The 16750-nt window shown below is 44.4% G+C and overlaps 1 protein-coding gene across 1 annotated transcript in view; it reads right to left on the reverse strand.

Annotated features, from left to right (window-relative positions):
- The window catches only part of PEX14 (peroxisomal biogenesis factor 14), a 157483-nt gene that overhangs the window by 26176 nt on the left and 114557 nt on the right, over window positions 1-16750 (reverse strand). The window contains exon 4 of the mRNA XM_007980588.3: window positions 4601-4729. Coding sequence (XP_007978779.1) covers window positions 4601-4729 — 129 coding nt within the window. The remainder of the gene's footprint in view (window positions 1-4600; window positions 4730-16750) is intronic.

Genomic DNA, 16750 nt, shown 5'->3' on the forward strand with positions numbered 1-16750 from the left:
GTTTTGGATCTCTCGCATGATACCGTACTGAGTGTATAGTAGACGGTTAATAAAAATACTGAGAAATTGAACTGTTACTATTCGGGCAGGTCTCTACATTCTCTCTGCCAACACTGGCATTTGCTAACACCTCAAAGTCAACCACATTCACCAAAGAACAGAGATGCCAAAAAAGGCATCCAGTGGCACACCTGCCACTGAGCAGGTGGGCCAGCAAGTTCAAAGGTGAAGAGCACTGGGCTCCCTGGGGTGGTCTTGGAAAAGCTACCCTACCCTGAGACCTGAGTGTTTGGGGCTAGGCCCAGGGGATCCCATTTTCTAGGCTTGGGCTCAGAGATGGAATGTCCGTAAAAAGCCAAGAAATGGGAAGGAAAGGGCTGCTGGGGATCTAGATGTAAAATCGGCAGGAACACACATGAACGGAGGCCATAAATCCCTCCCAGACGCAGACAATGCCTCAGTGATAAGCATGCAGATTGCGCACCTAGTTCAGAAACTCCCCTGAGTTTGCTTGTAATTAAGGGGGTTAGAAAGGTAAAAAAAATATATAAACCCAATTAATCATTTAAATATTTAAAGTCAGATTTTTCCCTCACTCCAGGATTAGTATATTTCATAACGCCAGCAGCAGACAGCCCTGGTTTTTACTGGGGTTCATTTTAGAGCATGTTTAAACTAGTCAGATTGAGTGATGCTTCCAGCAACTAATCGCATGTCAAATAAAAGATATTTTATGTAATAAATTACCGCTACAAGTAATTCAAATGTCATTTATCAGTTTTATTATCAGTCAGGCAAAGTCTTGTTTCTCTATATTAATCAAAATCAAGCTTTTTTTTTTTTTAAAGCAGTTTTGACACCTCTTGGCAAAAGTACAGAAGTGAAGAGGTAGAGTGACCCCCGGAGCTGAGAAGAGCAGTGTAACGGGACGAGAAGAATGAAGCTCAGTGACGACAACTAAAAACTTCAGGTATTTAAAATTATCATTACCATTGTTTTTATACTAGTGTCAAAGCAGGAAGGAGTCTGTGTCTAAGAACATGTATTTTACTTTCAGGGCTGGGAGGCTCTTAAAAATATTCCTACCTATATACCTCAACATGTAATGCTTTTTCTCAGAACGATCTGGACATGAGAATGATTTAAATGACTGAACTGCCCCTCCCCATCCCACTCTTTTGCCTCTTTCAGAAAGACTAGCAGTTTAACCCTTTGTGTCTATCGACAGTAGGTGAACACATGACGTTTTAGGCCAACTCTGTGATCGACCAGAACAATTTGTTCTGAGTAAGAAGTTTCCAAGTAGCCGAGAGACCTGTTCTGTATTAAGCCACTGGAGGAAACAGCTGGAATAGAACAGATGTGCATCTTAGAAAATTCTGCACCCCAGCTGCCAATGCCTATCATCAACAAATCCCATTACATGACTGGGCCCAGGGACACAACTAAAGAAAAAGTGTGGAGACTCAGCCTTTGGTTAAAAAGAAGCACATAAAAGTCAGCTTTATGTGAAAAAGCAACTACAATGGATTGGAAAAAATGCTGGCCAGGAAGGAGAAAGGAGCCCCAAGCTGACAAGTCACAGGTGCTAACCCAGTAGCCCGAATACAGGACAAGGCTCACCACTCCCTGCAGTGGGTCACCCAGGCAAGGCACTGACAGACTGACACACTTGAGCACACACCCCCGGCCTCCCCCATTCAGCCTTGTGTGGACAGCCAAAGGAGGAGATTTCTAAATAAGATCCGTAACACAGACAGCAGATTCCAACCCACTGGCTGGCTCTTCAGCAAGTCTGGAGAAGGGAAGGCCTTTTTGGCTCTACCGCCAAGATCACACCTGCCTGGTTGCAGCTGAGCTGGATGAAAGGAGTGCTGAGGTGAGGGAAAGAAGGTAGCTTCAGACCAGGTGCTGGGGGATCAAAACAAATCTGTCATTTTAAAATATGCCTTTTAAAATCTGATATCTAACACTTTTTTTTAGACAGAGTCTTGCTCTTGTCGCCCAGGCTGGAGTGCGATGGCATGATCTCGGCTCACTGCAACCTCCGTCTCCTGGGTTCAAGCGATTCTCCTGTCTCAGCCTCCTGAGTAGCTGGGAAGACAGACACCTGCCACCATGCCTGGCTAATTTTTGTATTTTTATCAGAGACAGGGTTTTGCCATGTTGGCCAGGCTGGTCTCGAACTTGTGACCTCAAGTGATCCGCCTGCCTTGGCCTTCCAAAGTGCTGGGATTACAGGTGTGAGCCACCGCACCCGGCCTGTTTGTTTTTTTGAGATGGAGTTTCGCTCTTGTTGCCCAGGCTGGTCTCGAATTCCCGACCTCACGATCCGCCCGCCTTGGCTTCCCAAAGTGCTGGGATTACTGGCATGAGCCACTGTGCCCAGCCTTAAAATTTGGTATCTAACAGTTTTAAATCATTTTTTGAAAAAATATAACTTCTGAGAATAATAATTAAAATGACAATTACAGAAAGGGCATTTTGAAAGATTACAGATCCAATGTTGAGTTTCTTTTCTTATTTTTTTTCTGTGAGACAGAGTCTCGCTCTGTCACCTAGGCTAGAGTGCAGTGGCGCGACTCTGGCTCACTGCAACCTCCGCCTCCTGGGTTCAAGCAGTTCTCCTGCCTCAGCCCCCCGAGGAGCTGGGATTACAGGCGCCTGCTACCACGCCCAGCTAATGTTTTGTATTTTTAGTAGAGACAGGGTTTCACCACATTGGCCAGGCTGGTCTCGAACTCCTGACCTCAAGTGATCTGCCTGCCTTGGCCTCCCAAAGTGCCAGGATTACAGGCGTGAGCCACCGTGCCCGGCTTGTTTGTTTGAGACAGAGTTTCGCTCTTGTTGCCCAGCCTGGTCTTGAACTCCTGACCTCATGATCTGCCTGCCTCCCAAAGTGCTGGGATTACAGGCATGAACCACCATGCCTGGCCTTAAAATCTGATATCTAACAGTTTTAAATCATTTTTTGAAAAAATAAAACTTCTGAGAATAACAATTAAAATGACAATTATAGAAAAGGCATTTTGAGAGATTACAGATCCAATGCTGAGTTTATTTATTTATTTATTTATAGACAGAGTCTCACTCTGTCACCTAGGCTGGAGTGCAGTGGTGTGCTCGTGGCTCACTGCAACCTCTGCCTCCTGGATTTAAGTGATTCTCTTGCCTCTGCCCCTGGAGGAGCTGGGATTACAGGCGCATGCCACCACACATGGCTAATTTTTTTTTTTTTTTTTTTGGAGACAGAGTCTCGCTCTGTCACCCAGGCTGGAGTGCAATGGCTTGATCTCAGCTCACTGCAAGCTCTGCCTCCCAGGTTCACGCCATTCTCCTGCCTCAGCCTCCCAAGTAGCTGGGACTACAGGCGCCCGCCACCACACCTGGCTAATTTTTTTTGTATTTTTAGTAGAGACAGGGTTTCACCACGTTGGCCAGGCTCATTTCAAACTCTTGACCTCAAGTGATCCACCCGCCTTGGCCTCCCAAAGTGCTGGGATTACAGGCGTGAGCCACCATGCCCGGCCTGTTTGTTTTTTTGAGACAGTTTCACTCTTGTTGCCCAGGCTGGAGTGCGGTGGCACGATCTCGGCTCACTGCAACCTCCACCTCCCGGGTTCCAACGATTCTCCTTCCTCAGCCTCCTGAGTAGCTGGGATTACGGGCGCCTGCCACCACATCTGGCTAATTTTTTGTATTTTTAGTAGAGACAGGGTTTCATCATGTTGGCCAGGCTGGTTTCGAACTCCTGACCTCAGGTGATCTGCCTGCCTCAGTCTCCCAAAGTGCAGGGATTACAGGTGTGAGCCACTGTGCCCAGCCCAATGCTGAGTTTCATTAAAGAAACAAAATGGAGCTATTTTCCATAGCTTTGTAGTCCATTTTAGCCTTTTTAAACTTTTTATAAGTGATTTCAAGGAGGGCTTCTGGCAGCATTTTGGAGGTATGCATTGATAACTCGCTTGAAGAAACTTTATTCCTATAGTAGCTTTCATTTAAGAACAACGGAAGACCCCTCTTGGGTCATGATCTCATATAATAATTAAAAGCAACATTCAAAAAGGACCTTTATGTTTTAACCTGAAATTCCCTAACAGACTGCTACTACATGAATGTACAAGGTATAGCCAGGACAAAGGAGGGAGGGAAATGGAGGCTGACCTAAACTTACAAATATTAACTTAAAAAAATAAAATTGGGAGACAGGTTACTGCAGTGAGCAAACAAGAATGCACCCATGAGTCAGATGTTCACGTTGTTTTTAGTGAAACAGTAACATTCAAAAGCAATGGTATGAGGAGATGGGAACAGAATCAATAAATAGTTGTACGGGTTTTCTGCATGTAACCAAAATACCTGAAACAACAATAAAATCATTTATTCTGATCCCTTGTCTCTTCTTAAACCTTTGTCACATATTTTAAAAAGTTTGTCTAGAAGACTGAGGTGTGTCACATTCCTTGGGAAAAACCCAAGAGCTTTCTGCCGCTCCCAGTTTCTCCCGGTTTGCTAAGTCTGGGAGATACAAAACACTGCCCTCTGGCCAGAGTCCTGAATCCCAACGAAGGTTAAGCAGGCGTTTGAGCGGGTGACTTACTGTATGGCTGAGATACGAGGTGAGGGGGCTGGACAGGAACCACCTGTGTGGCTGGGCCCAAGGACGAAGGCTCATCAGCAGCAGTGCCCGACTGCTGGAAGGCCATATCAATCTCTTCATCTGTCAGTCCTGGGGAGAAGAGGACATCATTGCAGGTGAGTACCTTTTGCCAGTGTCCATAGCTGCAACAGAATCTTCACTGAGCAAAGACCTTTACAGCCACAGAATGCCTCGCATCCTAGTAAGTTGCCTCCCCGATTTCAGATTCTCCGGAACCTCTCTCAGTTGCAATTTAACCTTAAGCGACAGAATATTAGCCTCAACACTGCTTCCAAATGTGGCTCATTCAATTTCCTTAATTTATCCTTGAGTTTATTGCTGCTTTTGAAGTCGCTCCGTACTGCAATTCTCCATTCTTCCCCCGAAAACAGATACCATCAACTGCAAATGTGGCTCATTTTAATCTGTAATGGTGTTAAAAAAAAGAGGGGAAAAAACTAACAATAATGCATGAAAACAGACAGGGAAACAAAAAACTAATTATTGGGTGAGACGACTAATTAGTCTAGATCGTTTCTGAAGACGGGAATAATTTGCTTTATTTTATGACAAATGCAGAAATAAAAAGAAAAATCAGGACTGACTGTGATTAGTATGAATGGGATATAGAATGTAAAGAAGAAAATAAAACAAGAAAACAGATCAAAACAAGGCCAGGCCCAAACTTTCAGATGATTATTACTCTAGCCTATCATATGCTGCCTGTATTGCCTTTGGCTAGTTTTTCTTTTCCCTTTTTAAAATCCTCCCAACATTCTGAACCACACCATACATGGGACATCAGGAAGTAGCAGGGCGCCATCTGCAGTGGCTATGCCATGGGGTGAGGATTTGCCCACAGAAGAATAAAAGGCAAATGAAAACCCATGAAGGCCGCATTTCCAGTGGGGACACAGCTGGGATATTTCCACCGGGTCTGAGCCAATTTGGGACACTGACTCTTGGGAGGAGGAAGAGAGCCCCAAGCCACCCAAAGAACAGAACGAAATGTGGCGCTGAAGTATGAAAGGAGTGGTCGCACGGGGCCAGCTCAGGAAGTAGCTGTGTGTACAGAGGCGCTGCAGCTGCTGAGAGTGGGAAAAGCAGGTGGGAGGTCACTGCTAGCCTGCAAAAGACCACTCGGCCGGCCCGTGCTGTTCCGGGAATCCCAACATCCAAGCAAGCCGCAACACAGAGCTTTTAAACTAGAGCCGAGAGCTTTTCCACATCTGGTCGGCAGCTCTCCATTAGAGGCCCACAGCATGGTATATTTGCCTCTGGGGGTAGATGAAGTACAAGGAGGTTCTGAGGATCAGCATCTTCAAAAGCATGGTGCCTCATACTCTGTGCCTAGGGGGTAATAGATGGTGCAGATTAATGCTTTAAAGCACAGCTCTGCCCTGCACCATACTGGCATGTGAGTTGACTACAGCCACCCCTCAAACTTTTCATGCCCTACCACAGCCGGTCAAAGGAAAATGCCCAAACTTTTCTAAACAGCTCTGGACTCTTTTTTCCCTTCTCTGTGCTGAGGATTTGAGGACTGTCCCCATTTAAAACTGCAGCTGTTCCCCTCTTTACCCTCTTCACACAGTGGAGCTGGCCAAGGGCAGGCATGGCCACACCACTGGGAAGTCTGAAGAGCCACCGGGTTGCCCTGATAGCACCATGCTTTCAAAAGATTGGTGGGCTGGATGAAAATGCTTCCAGGGTTCATAGCGCATCACATACCACCTTCCAAAGACAAAAGCTGAACGTCAGTACAGTGGAGCTAGAGAGGGGGTGCTTGCTGCAAAGGGACTGCTTTACCCATAATTTCACCTCCCGAGAAGAACAGGGACGGGACCAACAGGCACACCAGGCAACAACAGAGAATACACCCACCCTGAGTTTGTGCCTGTCGGGTTCCAGCTTGCGTAGTAACTGCCGATCGCTCCTACTAAATAAGAAGGGGAACCCCTTTTGGAGCCCTAGTGGGAAAGACATTGTTTTAACCAGTTCATAATCAGCCATTAGAGAAGCAAGCAGCATCTGCGATGTCAGCACAGGCTGATGGTCACTGGTACGCTACGGAATTTTATAAACCTGGTGGTTCGTGTGCCTTGTCAGCCGCTGGCTGCAAATGAGGATAATTTTCCCAAAAGGAGCATTCAGTTGCATTCTCATTTTCCCTTTTGGCTCTTTCAAATATAAACAAGTACAATAATGTTTAACACTGGGGAAATATACAGTAAGCTACAGGCTGTGCTGCGGCCCTAAGAGCCGGAGCTGGTTAAAGGGACAGGACTCCCTGCCCGTAGTTCTGCCCTCTGGCCCTGAGCTTTTATGAAGCCTATTTTCCTAATAAAACATGTTTCTTGCATTATCGCAGCCGAGCCCACTAGTGAGACCACAGTTGAAAGGGCATCAGTACTTCCTTCCAAGCTCTTGTTTTTCAGAGATCTTATCATTTGAGGCTCAAAATTTATATTGGCTGAAATTCTGATATCCCTGGTTCTCTGGAAGAGTCAGGATTTTGATTTAGTTATGGTAAATGAATCCTTTCTCTTCTTTTAAAAAATAAGCGTTTTAACAATCTCACTGAATCATATTCAGAGCCAGGCCATTATCCCGGTCACTGCCCTTATTTAACAGATAAGAAACCTGAGGCCCAAGAAGGGTAAAAACAATGCCCCACATCCTACTTGTAGAGAGTGGTGATGCGATGGGCACTCAAGGCTCTCCCTCTTCAGCCCAGTGACTTTCCACTACACCAGAGTTACAAAACATCAAATGACAGATTCAAACTATGTCCTAAGTCTTCAGTCTTGTTAAAGAGCTTCACAGAAGGATTACATTTTCTTCTCCCTACCCCACCACTCTCATCTACAGGAAGGAGTCAGTGAATATTGTTTTGGGGCTACATTGAAACAACACAGGAACTTAACCCCTGGCTCCTATCTGTAAATGATACCTGGACAGCTTTTTGAACAATACTAGAGTGAAAAGATAGAATGTCCTTGTCTTGTTCTCGTTCTAATATTCTAACCCCAAATCAAGTCCAAATGCCTGTCACAGACTTCCCTGGGTGTCATCTTCCTCTGGAATGTCCCCACCTTAGGCAGAGCTGGCCGGCTTCAGGACTGCATTTACAGGACTCAGGTGATTCATTTGGAACTTAGGGAGACTGAGTGGGAACACCCACCTGTCTCCAGATCACAACTAGTTATCTGCCCAGTCATTGGCTCTTGGTGCTGTGATGACCCTGCCCTCAGGGTCAAAGTGCTGCCATGGAGCCAACATAGGACATCCAGGTGCCCTAGCCCCATCCTTCCTACCCCTGCCAAGACAAACTGCTGAGCTTAGATTGAGACCTTGCAGAATCCAAAAGGTTAAAAGGAATAATAAAGGAAACTGCCAATTGTAAGTGAATTATATTTGGCTCTGAAAGCTGAGGCACAGGCTATATTATAAAAGGCATCTCTCTTTGCGTTGTTTACCATTACCCTGACTAATGCAGACCTTTTTTTTTTGGTTGTTTTAAATAATCTCATGCAAATTAGACACACACACTTCCTTCCAGTTGATTGCTATCTGCGAGGAATAATCTCACCGCAGAGGGACGGAGCAATGGCTGAGCAGGCAGAGAGCTGGAAGCAAAGGGCTTCGCCGTCCTGCAAGCCTCCTCCCTCCTCTATTCATCTAAGTCTTCCTTTAGCTGCTACCTTTGGAAGAATTGTCAATTTTCATAAAGCCCCAAATGTTCTTTTAGTTGAGGCATCAACATGCATTACCTGATACCACTAGCACCAAGCCTTTAGATGTTCTTCCTATAACTTCTTTTCTGCCACTTGGTGATTTTCAAGAGCTACCAGCTCCCCAACCCCCAGCCACCCAGTCTACAGCACTGACAATTAAAATATATTATTGATAGAGAATAACACTAAGAAATTCCCATTCAGTTACTCTCTCCACTCACTAGCTCTAGTCAGAAGGAGGAGAAAGGGACAAGGGAGCTTCTCTGAGAGGAGGGGAGGCGAAGAGGGTGTGGGCTGATTCTGACAGGTAGAGGCCACTTCATCTTTTCACATCATAGATGCCTGATATGCAAAACTGAGAGCTCTCAATTCAAACCAAACTCTCTGAAGGAGGATTCCATGTGCCCAGAGTAGGGGCGGACTTCTTGTTCTCTCAGTTCTCTAGAATCTACTGGCAAAAGGCTCCAGAAGAGCTCCCCGGACCAGGAGATGACTCCTGCCCTTATGCAGGAGCTGGGCCAAGCATCTCTTCTCCAGGGTGGGCTTTTTTTCAAAAGACAGAACAAGAGAGCTACATCCTATTGATTAATAAAAGCCTGGTGTCACTGCTGCAGTGTCGGACCTGCATGGCCGCAGGGCTGCCATACTTGCCTATTTTTATCCCCTAGAAGATAAACAAATTTGCTTTCTTTTTCTCAAGGTTTCTGTTCAAATGCAAACAAAACCAAACTGATAGACTTTGTGAGCTGCAGGGTACTGGCTGTGATTGTGATGCCCTAGGGTCCTTTCCCACGACTCAAACCAGGGACCCGGAAGGGCTGTCTTTTCTCTGCGGGACAGGCCATGCAAGGGTTTCTCAGGATAAGTAACCTCAGCACTGTCCCCAGTGACCGCTGGGCACTGCCATGGGGCCTGGCCCTATGCAGGTGAAGCAGAAAGACAGATGACAGGAGACAGCAGTGTTCTCTTCATCTTTCAGGTCAAACAACAACCAGGACAGAAGGGTTAGGAAGAGTTTGAAAATAAGCAAGGTAATGAACTCCTGCCAGCGCCTTCCTGCTTAGCCCTAGTTTTATTATAAAAATGTGGCGTCTGACTGGGATCATGGGAACAGGGCCAAGGGGCCAGCGGCAAAGGGTGGCAGTCAAGGGCTGGTCACTGAGACCTCTTCCTCCCCGCTCCACAGCCCCTCTATTTCTAGGACTTGGCCAATTCATCTGGGACTCACAGACACTGAGAGGGGGTCACCTCTCTCAGAACAACTAAGTTATCTGCCCCGGCACACTCTGGCAGGAGATGAGGCAGAGAAGACAGTTGGCTAAAAATACTCCCCAAATTAAAAGAAAAAATCAACTCTCTCAGAAAAGGTTCAGGGAGGGGAAGGGGAAAAGGGTATTTTTATTTTACTTTATGAACATTTTGTTGGAACAGTAGAGTACAATAAGGACTCTCAGAGCCTCTAAAAGTCGTGGGATGACCTGAAGACCCCTATTTCCCAGTGCCTTGTATAAAATTGAATTTTTTAAACATAAATTACACGTAATGACGACACTGTAAAAACTAACAGTAATGGAAAGCTGTGCTGTATTTCATTAGCCTGTATTATTCCGTGCCACCTGATCCAGCCGGGCCTTGTTTATGAGTTAGTGTGTTAGCAGATGCCGATGGAAGCATTTGCTTCGACCTTGCTCTTCTCATTGGGGCATGAAATTACGACGGCAGCACCTTGATATTACAGCCATAAATACAGTAAACTGCAAATTTAAGCCAACGGCTCCTATTGTCTCTGAACATAAAGCTGATCGGTATTTATTTAAAAGGAGAACAAAAAAAATATTATATATCACCTTGTTTATGGGGCCTCCCCCACCCACTTTCTTATCCCCTCCCCCAGCCCCCCAACCTGTCTAATTCACTTGGTTAAAATATTAAGCAAATAAGCCAAACACTTTTTCCTCCACTGATTAACTATTCCCAAGCAGTGAAAACAGTTTCTGAGAAAACTAGTTCCAAATGTCATTACCCTGAATGAAAGAGTTTTTCTAAGAATTGATCTGATGGGGAGTGGCGGGGGGGCTGGTTCCCATCATCTTAATATTGATATGTAAATTCAAGAACAAGACCTGAGACTTTTCCCTCTCCTTAAATGAGGGAAGTTCAAACAACAGGAGAAAAAGTTGCTGATGATGTCCTGAAGCTGAATGTCCTCTCGGTATCCTTCTAGAAATCGTTAGGCAGAAACATTATTTCAAAAAGCAGCAAAACACTGCCTCCTGCCACCTAAGGAAAGAAAGAAAGATATCTAACCAAGAAGATAATTCTCAGCTCAACACAGAGAGCTGGGGCACCTCTCATTAAAACTTGCACCAACCCCTCCTTATCCCACTGAACCATAAAGACAATATATCCTTTAAATACATTAAATGTGGAAGAAAAATAAACACAAAGACAAAAGGACACTGGATATCACCCAGCCACGTCTCCCAGTGTAAATCACTGAGTAAAAAGGCCAGTGCAAAATGTCTTTCACTGCTAGCTGAAAGACTGAGAAACTGGCAGGTTTATTCCACTGGAAGCCTAAAGAGAAGGCAGGTCTGCTTTCCTAATGTCAACAGAAGAGGCAAAGAGGGATGTAAAAACTCAACCAAGTCCAAGTTTGGAGGTTTCAAAGGGCTAGTGGTGGAAACCATGCAACAACAGCAGGCAAGCTCAGAAGCCACTACCAGTGACACACACAGAAGGCCATTTGAGCAGCGAATTAAATGCGAGTTTGGGGGAGCAGTTTAATTCCAAAGCAGACAGGCTGGGTTCACGGGGTCCAGTGCTCAGCAGTTTCAATGACACAGCCAAATCAACCAAGATCGAAAGTTTCTGTACATTTACTTTTGATAGGTTATTCCACAAGGCAGACGTACTCCCTTGGAGCCCTAAATTATATCAGACACACCAGTCATTGAGCTTAGCTCCTTCCGCATAAGGAGGAAACTTTCCTATAAAATTTATTGAGCTTCTCTGGGGAGTAGTATAACTGGTGAACAAGACAGAAGTGAGCTGCCCCTCTGTGTAACACAAATTGAGATCTCTCATATGAAAGACTGGGAGGGTTTCCAATCAGCATCCATGATGTCTATTTTTAGATCTATATAATCTAAAGGATTTTTTTTTCTTTTTTCTTTTAATCCCTCTCTGCTAAGTTAGAAACAAAAACAAAGAGACATTATTTTCAATATTTGATCAATTCCAGAGGATTAATAGCAGTTAATACATAGTTATAATGGTTATTAATATAGTTGCGGCTGCCACGGACAGCAGGTCTTTGGCATCAGGTAGAGAAGTCAGTCCTTCCCACAGTATACTGAGTAGGTCCTAGGGAAGAAACTGTGTCCCTAAAGACCAAGCGGATGGTAATCAGGAATCTCTGCTTCTTAAATGCCAAGTAAGCCAAACGTATGTTTGTGCATGCATGGAAAAGTCAAATTGATAAACACTTTTAGTGATACTTAAATCTTGCTCCTGTTTCAGAAGAGGTCATGAAGGGTGGTTTAAAAAAAGGAATCAACTTGCCTTTGACAACCAAAGAAAGAAATTCAGAACTGCAAGAAAAATTGGAGTTTATCTGACTTCTCTCCTGTTCTTTTCCTTTTCTTCCTTCTGTTTTATAGATCAAGAAAAAGGGACAGAGAGAGGGGGCAGGGACTTGCCCACAGCCCGTGTGAGCTCCAGAACTGGATTCCCACACGGGGCTCTCTGTGCTGGGCAGGGGCAGGGGGCAGGGAGCATGGGCAGCCTGACACACCTGCTGCCCTCTGCGACTTGACACAGTCTGCATATTTTAAATAAGCAAACTCTCAGAATCAACACCCCCGAAAGAAGAAAGCCAAAGAGAACATCGGGAGCATTGGGGAAAACTAGGTGAAGGGTACAGAGAAGTCTACACACACACACACACACACACACACACACACACAGTGTGTATATACCTGAAAGAAAAGGAGGACAGGAAACTGGTAACACTGGTTATAGAGAGGACTAGTCTAGTCACTGGTGAACAGAGATTGAAGAACACTTTTCACTGCATAGCCTTACGAATTTTGTTCCCTGTTAATAGATTTCTGATTCAAATAGATAAATTTAAGAACAAAGAAAATATTTGGGGAAAACTAACGAACCAACCAGACTTGATCCTTAACAGAATTACTTACAATGGTTAACCCCATTTTCTGGAAGAGAAAAACCATGACAGAAAAAGATACAAAGCCAAGCCTAGGAGCTGGGATTATAACAGAAAGACATCCACAATTTCTAACTTCTTGCTTAACCCATTGTGGCTGCGACCACAGCAGCCAAGTACAAGGTGGCTTTTTTTTTAAATGTGTTTTTAAAAGGCAGACATCTGTTCTATTTTGACACATCCTGGCTGCCCAAATGTTTCTTTCAGCTCTAAATATTTGCTTCACCAATGGAAATGTTTCCATCACTGCAACAAAACAAACATTTGCTTTGGGATGGGAGGGCTAGCCATACGCTGTCTCATATGTTCTTTGAAACAGCCTGATTTGGGAAACAACTCCACTATAGGACACAAATCAAGGTGGAGATTTTTTTGTTCCTTTAAGAAAACCTTGTCACAAGAGTTTGATGCACTAGGGCATGCTCTTTAGTCACTCAGCTGGATGTTATAAATGTTCCTTTGGGGTTTTCTTCTACATCTTGAATCTTAAGCATATGATCAGAAGGTCTATTATTTGGCATTCAGCTTACTTCCTGAAGATTTCAGCTATCATGCAGCCATCAGATGTTCTTGCAAGTCCTCACATTAATCTGATATTAACACATGAAAACATGCTATGTCCTAATAGGTCAATACATAAATTACTTTGTCACCACCTAGTTGTGTAGCTCAAATGAATCTGGTATTGGTTGCTATTGTCAACATTATTAGTATTGAGATAAATATGTAGCACTCAACCACATCCATAAATATTTGAGTGCTTATTCTGCTAGGCAATGTAAGAGTGCAAGATCTCATTTTCCCTACCTGTTAAATGGGAGCCTCCCTAGGACCCCTTCCCCCCAGTTTCTTATGTTGAATAAGTTTTGTCTATTTCTCTGTCTATAATGTATAATAGGTAGAGTATATAGAATAATATAGATATATATAGAGATAACAAAATAACATGTCAGCTGCAGAAAACATGGAAAATAAAGAAAAGCACGCGCGCACACACACACACAAATCATTCATATTTCCACTCTTCACTCAAAGTAACGACCAAGTGTATTAAGCCCACGTGTAGCAGAGGGTTTTAGTTCTTTACATCCTTAACTCTTTGAGCTCCACGCTAACCCTGTGCAGACCCGCCGAGGGGCACGACACAAGGTTTGCAGGCCCACAGTTTTGTTTGCAGGCCCACGGTTTTGTTAGCAGGCCCACAGTTTTGTTAGCAGGCTCACAGTTTTGTGGCACCTCCGAGCAGTGCCAGAAGAAGGCACTTGATTCTCCCCATTTACAGGGGAGGAGCCTGAGGCTCACAGACATGAACTGGCCTATCTGAGCTCTCTCTGCTGCAGGGTGGAGGGCCGGGCTCGGACCCCAGGCCCAGGCTCCTCAGCACTACTCTATACAGCATGGGGCGGGGGTGGAATATTCCAAATCTCATTCAAGCTGAAAGGTAACACTGACATCTCTGACTTTCAGCTTATCATTCAGACGTATTGGCAAAGTTATTCAGACTGGATTTCTTCAAATTAAAAACTGCTTTTAAACATGAGGATGGCCAATGCCAGTGAGGGTGCCGTGGAAGAGCAACTGAGAAACTTTGGAAGACACTTCAGCACTCTATCGCAAGAGTTTTAAAAATGTTCGTACCTTTGACTTAATTATTTTGCTTCTAAGAAATAATAAAATAATGTAGTAAAAGACTTATGCAGAAAGACAGTTCATCAGCTGGGCGCAGTGGCTCACGCCTGTAATCCCAACACTTTGGGAGGCCAAGGCAGGCAGACTGCTTGAGCTCAGGAGTTTGAGACCAGCCTGGGCAACACAGTGAGACCCCCATCTCTACAAACAACAACAACAACAACAAAAACCCTACAAAAATTAGCTGGGCATGGTGGTGCACACCTGTAGTGCCAGCTACTTGGGAGGCTGAGGTGGGGACTGCTTCAGCCCAGGAGCTCCAAGACTTGAACTCAACTTACCCTCTGAATTCAACTTACACTTGCTCAGCAGGGGAGAGAGAGGGAAATTGCACTACACCCGGTGGGGGTGGGGACAGGCTTACCATTTCACTCCACAAGTGCTGCATCTTCCAGTGAGCACAAGACGGGATGTTTGAACCCGCTGTGCCCTCATTACCTCATTCCCACACACCCTTGCAGTCTGAGCACTGTGTCACAGGCTATTTTCTCCCACACGGCTTGGCACTCGTATGCGATGCAGACTTTGTCATCTGGTATTAAACCAAAGATCTGTTTCAGTGTGAAGGAAAATGTGGGCTCTACTGGACTTACTGAGAGAATACCTTTTCCAAGGGATTTTTAACAATTATTTTAAAAATTAATATTTAAAAAAATATTTGTATTGTATAAAGTTCTAAAGATATAAAAGGGTATACAGTAGCCCACCCTTATCTGTGGGGGGATTCATTCTAAGACACTCAGTGAATGCCTGAAACCGCAGATAATACAAAATTCTATACATTCTATGCACAAATTTTTTTTCCTCTTTCACAATTTCATGGATAGATTTGTTCTTACAATAGATTTTTAGCAACCTCAGCATATGATTTTTTTTTCTTTCCTTATTAAGTCAAGAGCATTCTCCATTTCACTTAAAGGAAGCACTTTACGGCTTCTCTTTGATATCTCTGAATTGCCAGCATCACTACTCTTGCACATGGGGACAGTATTAAGTAACAGAGAGCTTACTTGAACACAAGCACTTGGATACCATGACCATTGATCTGATCACCATGAGGGCTACTAAGTGACTGCCAGGTGGAGGCGTCCACAGCATGGATAAGCTGGACAAAGGGATGATCCACATCGCAGGTAGGAGAGCATGAGATTTCATCAAGCTACTCAGAATGGCACACAATTTACAACTTATGAATCATTTATTTCTGGAATTTTCCATTTAAACATTTTTAGACTTTGGTTCATCTCGGGTACCTGAAACCGTGAGAGGCAGAACTATGGATAAAGGGGACCACCTTACTGTGAAAAGTCAGTCTCCTTCCCACACCTGCCACCCTGTTACATCCTCCAGGGGCAACTGCTGCTAAAGTTTCTTATATAAAAAGCATACATGTAGCTGGGCACAGTGGTGGACACCTATAATCCCAGCTGCTTGGGAGGATGAGGCAAGAGGATTACTTGAGTCCAGGAGTTCAAATCTAGGCAACATAGTGAGACTCCATCTCTCTTTTTTTTTTTTTGAGACGGAGTCTCGCTCTTTCACCCAGGCTGGAGCGCCGTGGTGCAATCTCGGTTCACTGCAACCTTAGCCTGCTGGGTTCAAGCAATTCTCTACCTCAGCCTCCCAAGAAGCTGGGATTACAGGCATCCACCACCATGACCAGCTAATTTTTTCGTACTTTTAGTAGAGACAGGGTTTTACCATCTTGGCCAGGCTGGTCTTGAACTCCTGACCTCATAATCTACCCGCCTTGGCCTCCCAAAGTGCTGGGATTACAGGCATGAGCCACTGCGCCCGGCCGAGACTCCATCTCTTTAAAAAAAAAAAAAAAAAAAAGCACATGTGTGTATACATATGTGTGTACATCTGTATGTATATTTTTATACAAATGATGGCATGCTATACACGCTGTTCTATGCTTTGCTATTTTTAATTAGGTTATCTTGGAGGATACTCCATATTAGCATCTACAGAACTCTCTCATTCTATTTAATGGCTATATGGTTGGTATGGAAGTACTATAATTTATTTAACATCCCCTACTGAACATTTACTCCTACAAACAAAGCCATAATAAAGGACCCTGAATATACCACTTGTTCATGTGTAACTATATCCCTAGGAATAGACTCAGATGTGTGCAGTTTTAATTTTAATAAGACCTGTCAAACCTTCTTCCAGGCTGTTTCCCACTCACATTCCCTCAACCTTGCCTACATGACGCTATCAAGCTTTTTATCTTTGCCATTCTGAAAGGTTAAAAAATTGTCTCATTATTATTATTATTATTTTGAGACAGAATCTCACTCTGTCATTCAGGCTGGTGCCATATCGGCTCACTGCAACCTCCGCCTACCAGGTTCAAGCAATTCTCGTGCCTCAGCCTACCGAGAAGGCGGGATTACAGGAGTGTGCTACCAGCCCTGATTTTTGTATTTTTGTAGAGACAGGGTT

Source organism: Chlorocebus sabaeus, chromosome 20 (assembly GCF_047675955.1).
Source record: "Chlorocebus sabaeus isolate Y175 chromosome 20, mChlSab1.0.hap1, whole genome shotgun sequence".
In the NCBI taxonomy this organism is placed as follows: domain Eukaryota; kingdom Metazoa; phylum Chordata; class Mammalia; order Primates; family Cercopithecidae; genus Chlorocebus; species Chlorocebus sabaeus.